Source organism: Protomyctophum bolini (genome assembly GCF_963924005.1).
Source record: "Protomyctophum bolini genome assembly, chromosome: 5".
In the NCBI taxonomy this organism is placed as follows: Eukaryota; Metazoa; Chordata; class Actinopteri; order Myctophiformes; family Myctophidae; genus Protomyctophum; species Protomyctophum bolini.
This window is the reverse complement of record NC_137866.1, coordinates 22,411,264-22,423,726: the sequence shown is the minus strand read 5'-3', so window position 1 is coordinate 22,423,726 and position 12,463 is coordinate 22,411,264. Positions and strand designations below refer to the sequence as shown.

At 40.0% G+C, this 12,463-nt stretch overlaps 1 protein-coding gene across 1 annotated transcript in view; it reads left to right on the top strand.

Annotated features, from left to right (window-relative positions):
* Window positions 1–1,126: 1,126 nt before the first annotated feature.
* The window catches only part of tshz2 (teashirt zinc finger homeobox 2), a 54,897-nt gene continuing 43,560 nt past the window's right edge, over window positions 1,127–12,463 (top strand). The window contains exon 1 of the mRNA XM_080763535.1: window positions 1,127–1,617. Within this exon, the coding sequence (XP_080619661.1) occupies window positions 1,578–1,617 (40 nt within the window). The 5' untranslated portion in view covers window positions 1,127–1,577. The remainder of the gene's footprint in view (window positions 1,618–12,463) is intronic.

Genomic DNA, 12,463 nt, shown 5'->3' with positions numbered 1-12,463 from the left:
AAAATGACTGACAGACACAAAATAGGGTGATGGAATATTATCAGGGTGCCATTTGTAATGCCGGGGCCAAGCCAGGATCTCTTGAGGGGCGTTGTCTCTCCGAAATGAATTCATCCATCATCCTAAACTTTGAATTTGATGAGGTCATGAGAGGCTTTTAAAGAGAGGGCGAGAGAGGCCTGTACCCGTCTATGACAACTAAAGAGAAACATTGCTTTTGTGTATAGGCCTAATTGATACAGGTGTGTCTGTAATCAGGTACAGTAACTAAAAAGAATCATATTAAAGACAATTTTGACAATGGAAACAAACAAAGATGCAGAAAGTAACCTATAACAAAAAAGAGACGTGATTGTGTGATTATTCGGACAGTAAAATCACATTTTTGTAGATAATGGAACTTTGCATCAGGTGTAGTAGCCTATGTGTAATTAGAACAAATGTATACCGTATATGGCTATATGTTTTGGAGGAGCAACAGAAGTAACAAAGTGATATTCCTACATCACATAAAGTATTTCAACAGTTTAGAGATTCGTTTTCAAAGTGTCTTTCAAAATAAATACAAATTGGTAAGTCAAACAATTCAGAATTCAAACTGGAAAATATTAGCTAGTAGTAGGCCTACACAGTGAAATGTGGAGAAAAGTGATGATTTGACTTTTTTCCGGTGATATCCTTTTAGTTTAGACTCAATAGAATCAATAAATCAATCAATCAATCCACACAATCGGCTACAAGCCTAATAGTACAGCCTACATCTCTTCAATGAGCAAAAGCCAAATTGAATGTTAGGCCTGTGTGTTACACATTAGGCAGACGCAGTGCAAGAGCCAAGGACAATATATTGCTAAACGCTTTCATAAAACTTTTTTTTTTTTTTTTAATCAGGGGACTCGCAAAACAGCCGATCGCGCGACGCGGTTGTGAGCTTGCAGATCGGCTATGCTCGGCAAGCCTCGGCTCTATTCGGTTTATATTCCACCCGAAGCAGCACCGTGCCGTTTGCCTGGCCCCTGTTCCTTTAATAAACTCATGGTTATCTAGTGTAACAAATGTCTCGCTGCCATCATCAAGTCCAGGCGAGGAGGGAGGAGTTTTTAATGTTCAGTTTGTTCTATATGGATCGATGTTTGCTGGCATCGCCTCACCCTGCCTGCACCGTGTTAGTGCAATAATACCATTGTAACAGACGTTTGACGCGTTTCCTCATCATCCTCCACGTCGAAAAGCTGACTGACTGACACACGTCTTTCACGTTTTCTCTCTTTCCATATGGCTTCTTTGATGGACAAAAACGGAAGGTGAAGAGGAAGAAGAAAGACGATTCGCCCCCGTGAGAAGAGGAGGAAGGTGAAAGAAAAGAAGAAACAAGCCGCTTTTATTGACATCAGCTTGATAACGTTTCTTGTTAACTGGATTTTTAGTGAGAGAGAGAGACACACAGAAGAAGTGCCCAGAAACCAACATAAAGGCTCTCTCTGTCTCTGTCTCTCTCTCTCTCTCTATGCATGGACTATCATAGACCTCAGACCACATTCACCTGGGCACAGTAGTAGTGAACTACGAGTTCAGAAATGCCACGGAGGAAGCAAGAAGCTCCGAGACGGGCTGCGGGTAAGGATCGGACTTTTATGCACCTTTCCCAAACGGTAGCGGTCTCTTAACATCCTCCTCCTAACTCTGAGAGTAGCCCAAATGTAACCAAATTGAGTTTCAAATGGATACAATAAACACATAAAATAAATAGATGAATTCATGTTTTTATGTTAGTTGACATTGACATGAATCGGAATTGTTTTTATACAATATAATATAGAACGGAGCGATAGGCATCGGACATGCTGCTAATTCTTCAAAGCGCAGCATATTTTACGCTGACATAGAAGATCACCGTCCTAGAATGAAGCTATACACGACCGAAAAGTTTCACGTTTACTGGTTTGTTTAGAAGAAAAATTTAATAAAAAAGCTAGCAATATTAATAGGCGAACAAAGATGCTATAGACATAGTTACAATATCATGTGTATTTCTTTTTTTGTTATTATCTAAAAAAAGTTAAGTGCTCATTTTACAGTAAGACGAGATGACATCTTTTGACTCACTATCTCGCAGAGAATGAATCAGAGTGGCGCTAAATGATTTGGTTGCAGTATCTGAAACAGATGAACTCCGTGTGAACTCTAAATATCTCGTAGACAAATGGGGAATGGGTTACACTCACTCTCATGCTATCCATCCACTCTGACGGACACGCGCGCGCACACACGCGCGCACACACACACGCGCGCACACACACGCGCACACACACACACACACACACACACACACACACACACACACACACACACTTTGACATAACTTTCTTGCATTGGATAGTCTGTTAGGCTACTGCAATGACTTGAGTGGAGTCTCATGGAAAAAGAATAGCAGTTATGTATTTAAAAACACAACATCAGACAGACGCTATAGGGTTAAAATCATCATTGATGCTTTTCAGCCCACTAAATACCTATACAGTGAGTAGCCTATATGATGTTGTCTGAAATGTACAGTATATGGGCCTAAATTAACACTGGATTGAGTTATCATTTGTTTGTTTGGTGTGTGTGTGAGTGTGTGTGTGTGCGTGTGTCTGTCTGTCTGTCTGTGTGTGTGACTGTGTGTGTGTGTGTGTGTGTGTGTGTGTCTGTGTGCGTGCGGGTCTGTGTGTGCGTGCGTGTGTGTAGGTGCATGCAGTATTTTATTTTGTCTTGCTGCCTTTTACTGTATACTGTAGGTGGGTCTACAGTACACTAACATAACAGTTATTGACATACATCAGACACAACATAAATATTTGAAGGAAGTTGGCAGTGCTCCATCTTCAATAGACGGCAAAAAATCTAAACATCCCACTGTTTGTGTCTATAAATTGAACGCCAACACAGTTTTCTTAAGACATAATATATAAGGTCACAGAGGTATTCTCCTTAAACACACACAACAGTGTCAAGGAATCTGTTATTTATCATTCAATAATGTTTCCAAAACGGTGGCTTATTTTGATGAAGTTGGTAGATTAAAACTAGATTGATCAAGGGTGTTTTAGTGTATGAGGATGCAATTACGGTACTTGGTTGTGGTACATGGAGAAGTTATCAGTCTTTATTATGGGTGCGGATGCAGCAACCAGATGGTGATTGTTCTCTGCCAATAATGGCGGCTCTTCGTACGCGCTTAAGGGTGATGTACACGGAGTTGAGTGCCAGTGTCGTGGCACTGAGAATAGCTGATCTACAAGCTCACAATGACATCACAGTGCAACAAATTGGGAGCTTGTAAATCGCCTGCGTTTCCCGTGCGCAGCACAGCGCACAATCAAGTATAACTCAGGCTGTAAGATACCGAGGACCCTTATCAACCAGGCACACTGTTAGTGCACGGACACACACACTCACACACTTATCCCTATAGAGTTGCGCACACAAAATATATTTTTTCCCACATTTCCGTCTCGAAAAAGCCCCCTTCTTTGTAAAAACAATGCCCCCCACTATTATTCAGAGAACTTTTGAGAAGATGCCTAAGTGATCCCTTTACACGCTCTCAGCTGCTCTCGCCTGTACTCTGGTAAATGTGTCAGCCCTATAGAGAAATAAGCCTTCCAGAAGAGTTTCTTCATTGTTGAGGTAATTGTCTCCTCTTTGACAGGCACATTCATCAGTGGCTTAATGGTCAATCAAAAGTTGGCAGGCAGAGTGTTTTCATTCTTTCCTATCCACTACATTAGGAATACTTAATCAAAATGTCTCCCGGTAATGGCTGTGAAGAGTTCATGACTGACTGATCCGTTGTCTGTGCGCCGATAGAAAATTAACAGCTCGGCACTGGAGAGATGTGGGCCTGCAGATAAACAAATTGTGCATTAATATTTCATCTTCAAGACCTGGGATGTGCTATCAAGCGGTGGAATATTCCTGGGCCTGTGTTGTCATTTTTCTCGTTTCCTTTTTTTTCCTCCTCTTCTGTATTCTTGAAGGCTCTTTGCAGCTGTAACTCATTTCACTTGATGACTTTACTGGGGTTACAGAGAGTGACGACAAATTGATTACCTGGCAGAGCAAGAATGGAGCGAAGAGAGACGCAGGCTGACAGTCATGTTATAATAATATGTTTAATGATGTGTGGAGGGGGAACAAGGAGAGAGGAATATTGAAATAAGACCGCGGAAGATGCAAAGGAATAGCTTTCTTTTTTCTGTGGGGCTCTTAAAGATGCAGTGTCCCTCTCAGTGGAAATGCTATTTTGGCAAGATATTGTAAAATAAATAAATAAGACCATCCTCAGCTCAAAGCATTAATTCAGAGGACATTTTGGTATCCAGGGTATCTTCTTCACTCCTGGGGGAATTGTATTATTAATAGGCATATTTGTAAGCTTGAGACTATAGACACAAGTAAAGGCCAATTGTATTTGATTTAGTGTATGGTAATTTAAAATGACAATTACTATATTCTATGTTATAGGATGCAGCAAAACCATTGGATATTATCATACAGAGCATATCACAGGGATAGGAACCTAGTATCAGTATGTAACATTATGTACATTTCACCTTTATAGAGTGCAAACCTAAAGCCCTATAAGTGCATGAGATACATTGCTGAGTGAAGGGGCCATATGTCATTTTGCGGCAGTGGAAGTATTTTCTCCTACTGTTTTTTTTTTTTTTTTTCTTTTTACAATAGCTCCGTGCCTCAAACCGTTAGCCCAATTTGCTGTTAACAAGATAAATTGGAGAACAGACAAAGGCATTAAGTGTTGCAGTGCCAGCTAGTGACTGACAGCAGCTTGTGGGAATTGGCTAGCAGAAATTCCTCCTAAGTGGTTTGTTCTGGAAACATCCTACGATCAAGGCAGATGTTGTTTATCCAGTTTAGGTGAAAAAGAAAAAAAGGAAGTTCAATTTGAATGACAAAGGCTCAAAGGAAAAGTGCATCATATTCAAGGGTGTCCTAGTTTCCATAACAGATTACCTTGTCCCTTTGTTTTATCACTGCACTGCCCTTATGGAATTGTATAACCCTCCGTCATAATTTCCCCCCATAATTTGAATAATGGGGGGATATGGATACAATGATAATGATGATTGTGGTGCATACTGGTCATCTTTATCATGGAGGCAGCACATGATTTTAGTATAACTTTACTCCATGTTGCTGATGTATTGATTTACTGTAGGCATACATTGCAAAGCAAAGCAGTCAAGCCACAACAATTGATGATAAAAAGGGGGGGAAAGTCCTTTTGACCTTAAACGTGATTGTAGTTTTGTAAGAACAATTGTTTGCACACTTTGGTAATTTTCATACTTGATTTATTTTATTTGCTGAATGATGAACTTATAGCTTGTCTGCACATGGGAGTTGGTTACAATAAATGTTCTGGAGCATAGTCGAACCTGTTACCAAACATTACTTACAGAACACGATATGATCTACTGCAAACTAACCAATAGGCCTGCTGCATACCTTTACCGTTTAGATATCTTCTAATATGAACGTTTGCAGAACAAAACAATGAAATTCAGCTAAATTTTATACTTGAACAATAAATATGAGTGAACACTGAACATTAGAGGTTAATTTGGCCGTAACCCTCAACCCCCACCCCCCCCACCCCGCACCCCCACCCCACCCCCACAACCAAAAGAAAAAAAGAAAGAAAGAAAAGAACATGCTGGTCAGTGGGGTTGTTGGTCAGTACCTCAGTTTTCCTAATTCCTACCTGATTTTCAGTTGTAAATTTGTGCCCAGCTGAATAAGGTCCAATAATTACCAGTGATTTTTATCAGCAACGGCCACCACTGGTTGATAAAAAGCTTTGCCGTTCTCTCTAAATCTTTTCCAGTTGATGTCAACGATGACAATAACAGTGTTATCAGATCCAGCCGTGACATTTCTGTGCACTTTATGAGCACACCATACCAAATACTTACATTTTGTTGCAATGCTTGCAATTTTCTGGCTTGTAAAAAAAACTCCCCACAGAGATACAGGTATGTGTGTGGACGGTGCTCCTCTTTTTTCCTGAAGTTTCTCCTCATCAGCTCGTTTTCTTTCTCTGCGCAGTAATATTTCTTATATAGCAGTAAAACAAAAAAAGAAAGTCATATCAGGTGGTTTCTGGGTGTGATCTCATTGCATTTTCTACCCGCATGCCAGCGCGGTGACAGGTGTGGATAGCTAATAGTTTGGGAAGGCTTTTGTTTGTGTGAGAGGCAGACAGGGTGGTGCACTGTCTAGGTGATAAGAACCAAGACTCCTGTGCCCTCCAGCACAGTGATCTCTCTCCTCCGCTCTCTTCGCTCTGCTGTGTGGAAAAAAAAGGAGGCTGTTATGATTGGTCTCAAGGCAAGTGCCTGTGCAGCGTTGCACCTCTCTACAGCAACCGCTCATTCACCTTGCCTTCCCTCTGAGACCTGCACTAGTTTCCAGGCAAATGACACAATTTGATACGCCGTTGTGCGTGATTCATGTGGATAATGTTTCCATGTGATCATCGCTGCAGAAAAGCTGGGTCTATTTCTTGTTGTGATTTTTTTCCCTCCTCCTCATTAAGTCTGACAATAACTAGAATATTGGGAGAGTTTATTGCAAGCAGACTAAAACTCATTATTTCTGCTAGACATCCCAAGTACAAAAGAAATTATGTTACGGTATTTTGTCCAGGTCCCTACAGATATAATGATTTACAGAGCCAAATGGGGGAGGAGACTGAATAGCTTGGGTAGTTCATTTGTAAAGGACTTTAGAGGATAAAAATGGAGGGAAGCTTGCAGTTAATATAATAACACAGTGGTCCAGGTATTGATTACACAGAGGAAGCATGTTTAAGGTAAAGTTCCCCCGCAGCTCACATGCAAGGTAAGAACAAAATAAGCATTCCCACTACACTCTAGTTAGTAATCGTCATCTTCGTCAATTACGTATACGTAATTTCTTTGTATGTACGTATAGGCCTAGCCTACACAGTAAAGAGGATATGCACAAACATAAATAAGGGCATCCATCTGACAAGAATTGATCTACAATAAGTGTATAGTTAGTCACCGGACCTATATGCTATAATGCTGAGCATACGATTATAGGCAGTTCAAAACAATCTCTTCTGTATTGGCTGATTGGGGCATTGCTCACATGCTTATTATGAAAGAGGTTACCCTACCCATACTGATAGCAGTCAAGCCATATAGTTCAGAGTGAAAAAACAGGTTCTAAAACATTACAAACATTGAATTCAGATTTGAGTGATTTCACTGTTGCAGACCAATGTAAAGGTCATGGGAAAACTTGACTCAAGAGCACGTTGGGGACTAAATTACAATGTAGACCTACCCTTTTTCAGTGTATATACATTCATTGATGTATATACAGTTAATTTGTACGTTAATTTAATTTGCTTTGATAAAACACAAATTATAGAATGATTAAAAAAAAGTTTACATTAGCAGCTTGCTAATGTATGCCTCGACAAACCCAAGGAATCAAAATGTAAAATTGTTCCTGAATATGAGAGGACCAAAACACAGAGAAAACATTAATCTTAAGTTATTCACGGTGTACCTGATTTGCCTCTTATCAAATCCTTAATGAGCTTCAATTAAGATTTATTATGCAAATTAACCCTCAGCAGCGACTGACTGCAGGAGCAGGAGCTATGACAATATTGTGCTAATGGTGTGATCTGTAACAATTACAAAGGTAAACTGCCTTCACACTGCGCGCTCCGTTAGCCTCGAACGGGTCACTTTTCTAAAATTTGCTTTAAAAAAATGCGTTAATTGCAGCTCTTGAGTTTGACTCTTTGCAGAGTTATATTTAACACAAAGTTTCTTACTGTTGACCAAATTGTAAAGGAAGCTGAGATATTAACAGTGATTTAGAATAGACCATATATTCATATACATTGTTTGTGGATGCAGCTGTAATCATTTGACAGCTGTGTCCAATCATCTTTACCACTAATATGTACCGCATAATGTTAGCTGTCACCAAGAACAGACATTGGTTGTGGAAATAATTACCAATACGACAGTAGTAGTAGGCTACTGATACATTCAGAGGGAACAACTGGACCCTATCACTATTCAAAGGAAGTCACTTAAACAACCATAGTTGTAATAATAATTACATCATTAATAATGGCTAATTAACCGTGCACCCAGCTGTTTGTGTGTTCACATGCACTCTACTTTGCTGGGGGACCCGATGATATCCATCCATAGGATGTTGCTATGGAAAACATATGGCCAACGCATCTTCATATTGAACAAATGCATTCTCAGACACCCCATTGCTTCCTCTTCCGTATATGATACAGGAGCACAGCGTCACTATGAATGGAAATGTCTGTTCTATACTATCCATTTATTTCTATGTAAACAAAGAAAATGTAGACAGGAATTAAAAATGGGGTTTAAAAGTCCTATAACCGCTTTCAACCATATTGCTTCCTTTCACAATATTCACAACGCATCACATTTTGGCTATGAGGGTTTACAGTGGTTAAGTATTGTACATTATTTAGACTTAACTTTTTTCACTCACGTGAAGCCATCTCAAATTCAATGGCTAGCCACGGTGAGGTTATTATATGACTGTATAGGAAGTACTCATGGACACCACTGTAACACTGCATGAAGTTGTGAACCTTGCACCTCCTGTAACTTCATTTAGCATGAGGCTGACGGGTCGCCGACAGTTTTATAGTCGACGTGTTTTATGAGTTGTCGTGCGGCGCAATTACATCGGACCTAATTTGATGAATCTAGTCAACGTTCCACCGTCTCTCCGTTGACCCTGCTGCCCCGTGCTCGCCGTTCTCTCTACGTGGAGGTCAAACGGAGGCTTTTAGACTTGCCTCAATTCAATCACACGCCGCTAAGATAATGCTTGCACATGCACCTCCTATTAGATCAAATCAAAAGCCTAGGAGTGTGTGTGAAAAGCAATGAATAAAAAAATTGTTTCAGGCATAAATCAGTAAAAGTCGTTGATTAATTAACCATCCAGTCAAAAAATAATGATAGTATCTCCAAACTCTTTTGTTGCATTTGAAGCTTAAGCAGTCCCTCGTTGTTGTTGATTAATTATTTTTTGCTACAGCCAGGTCCCCAACGTATACTTAATGGTTGCGCGCCACCACGACATCTTTTAACATTGGTCCTGTTGCTGTGGCAACGCCTCGTCACCACCAGCTATGGGACGTAAAATCTGATCACCGTTTTCCTCGGTTACAAGCAGGAGTTTCAACAGGAGTTTCAACAGGCCCGGCCTAGTCGGTGGGATACACAGTTGTCCAGGGACGCCACAAAAGGCTGTGGTCAGGCTCTGCCAGTGGACCTAATGAGCCTAAGTCCCCTCACCTGTAGCATTTCCAGCCTCTGCCTCAGCCAATTGATTGCCATGACAACTCCACACCTGTCATTTGATTACTTAACCAGTCCACTTTTCACAGTCAGCTTGCACTCTTCAGACACAGACAGACAGACAGATACAGAGATCTCTGTATGGGACACAGACAGACGGGTAAAACATGTGCTATGATGATGACAAAGGGAATTGCAAACTAGGTTCCCAACTTGCATCGTTCCCAAATAGGCTGGTGGCCGACGGGCACAGGTCATAATTGGAGGAATACCTCCCTAGGACCCCAGTGAATTCATTGACATTTGAAGTCTAAAACACCAAAGTGTTTTATTATGATTTTAATATATCATGGTTGTTCCACAGCCCTCATATCTAACTAACAGTGGACAATTCTAAGACATTATGTAATCAATAGAGTGCTTCAGTCAGAGGAATGTCATGAGCTGCAAGCCATGCCCACGATAGAGCAACATGTGTAGGGAGAATGTTGACCTACAATTAATCCATTTAGGCGTGACGTCGAAATAAAAAAAACGTTTGCTCTGAAAGAATATATATTCAAAGATTTCAAAAATAGCAGACCTACAAGCTCGTAGAGCGCCACTCGGTGTCGCGCTGTGAGCTTGTAGATCTGCTATTTTTCAATAGCTAAATTATAACATAATGTTTACAACACCAAAAGGGGTTCCCGCCCAAAATGGGTTAAATGTATTTGACAGTTTTGTTCTGATATTCAATTAATCACAGTATGTGTCAAAGCAGCTATACAATGTTTAGGTTAAAAGCACTGAGATACATCAAGAATTATTTTGCATTCGCCTGGAAAGCAGCTAGCAGCTTGGGTGGTTCGGGCATCTGGTTAGGATGCCTCTCGAGTGTCTCCTTAGGAGGTCCTCGAGGCACGTCCCACTGGGAGGAGACCCCCGGGGCAGACCAAGGATCAGATGGAGGGATTACATCGACTCACTGGCCTTGGAACGCCTCGGGATCCCCCAAGGAGGAAGTTAATGTTGTTCTGGAGAGGGAAGTCAGGAGCTCTCTGGTGGAGCTGTTGCCCCCGCGACCCGACTACGGATAAGCTGTTGAAGATAGATGGATGGATGGATGGATGGATGGATGGATGGCTGGATGGATGGATGATTTTGCATTTGTAAAAAGTTGCATGTCTATTATTTCCATTAAATTAATTGTTAGCTAGCATAGCTCTTTGTGGCTTTTTGTTATGAAAAACCACATTACACATTACCTTTAATGAGTCTTTAATAATCTTTGATGTTTTATGAACGAGCCACAGGAAACAGGATGTTAGCAAATGGAATGCACACAGTTGCTCCAATATATGTATCACAATTAATTCAAAGAGAAGCCAACTCTTTTTGGCTCCCTGTACAATTAATGTATTATACGTAAATTGTTTACCAACCCTCTTGGTGACGGATATGTCAATAAAACACTGATTGAGGTGACATATTTCAGCCGGTCAGCATGCATATTGGAGGGCTCTTTAGATTGATTCTGTAATGTATTTGAAAGTTGACGTTAGGCAGGTAAACTTGAGTGGAAAGGGTTTAGAATATACATACAGTACAGAAATGTGTATAAGGCTTGTTATTAATAATCATGAACTGATATGATTCTAGATTAGAGGTATTTGGATATGACGGAAGTGTTTACTGTATAATGTAATATTGGCAAAAATGCCTGAAATTATTAAATGGTTTATTGACACCTCCCATTCTTCTATCAAATGTCTTGCTCTGATACGACTAAAAGTGCATGAGTAAATAGGTTTGACTAATTAACATTTCAGATAGTATGCTATCTAAATATTCTTGGACTTTATGCTTATGTTAAGTGAATATTATTGTTGGGTGGATGAACTAACCAGCAGCCGCCATGAATAAACAGTTCATAGTGTATGAAAAGTGTTAGAATAAAATATAAATATGTAAATGTGTTTAACCTCTAACCACAAGTACAAAAAGTGAATAGGTCTGTGTTATGAACATAGTGTGTGTAGTGTGTGTGTGTGTGTGTGTGTGTGTGTGTGTGTGTGTCAGTGTGTGTGTGCATGCGTGCGAGCGTGCGCACGTGCGTGCGAGCGTGCGGGTGTAGTATTATTAAGTGTAAGTGTCGTCTTATTACAAAAACACAGAGCAGTTGCTTCCCGTAACCCAAATCCCCTAACCTATACAGTAAGATAACTGTTCTGGTTTTAAACCCTGCTCCCTTATTGGCGTGCATTTTATGTCTTGTTTGCCTGTACAGTATGTGCTGAGCTGTTGAAACTGCTTAATTGATACTCATTAAACAGCAGTGACAGCTTAGGTGTCCGTGATGAATGTAGAATAATTCTGTTGTACTTACAACTTGATTAGGGAGAAGCTCACAACATATCAATGCTGCAGCCTATGCGGGTTGCTTGCTTTGTATATAAACTTCTTTAAATAATCATTTTAATTTGTTGTGCTATCATGTTACTCTTTTTATTGGAATGTGCCTCTGTTATCCAAATGAAACAGCTTGACAAAGTACAATTAAAAAAACGAAACAAAAAACTAAATCTAATGCATTGAATATAACAGACGGACAGATTTTGAAGACTGAACATCTGTAACTTACTTAACTTCTGTGACTTCATGGGAAATGCAAACTTTAGCTAAAAATATGTATTATGTTGACTTCATATTTGTTCTTCTAGTGCCAGACATTTCCATAGAATTACACAGCCAGCCGATGACAAGGAGATGAAAAATGTGCATCCTGTATCATTTCAGTTAGAAATTAGAGGCAATTGGAATTGGTTCAAAATTGACTGTCTTTGTAATGAGTGTATGACGAATGGCATAATTTAGGGAGAGAAAATGAATGCTGGGAAACCAAAAATATTATTCTGCGGCATTTCATATGCCATGATATGCCATGAAGATGAACTAATTTCACTAAATAACCCAGGAAATTCGCTCATAACGTTTTCCTGCATCATCATAAAAAACATGTTTCACAAAGTGAAGACAGGTCATCGGGTATGCGATTACTATGGAGTTAT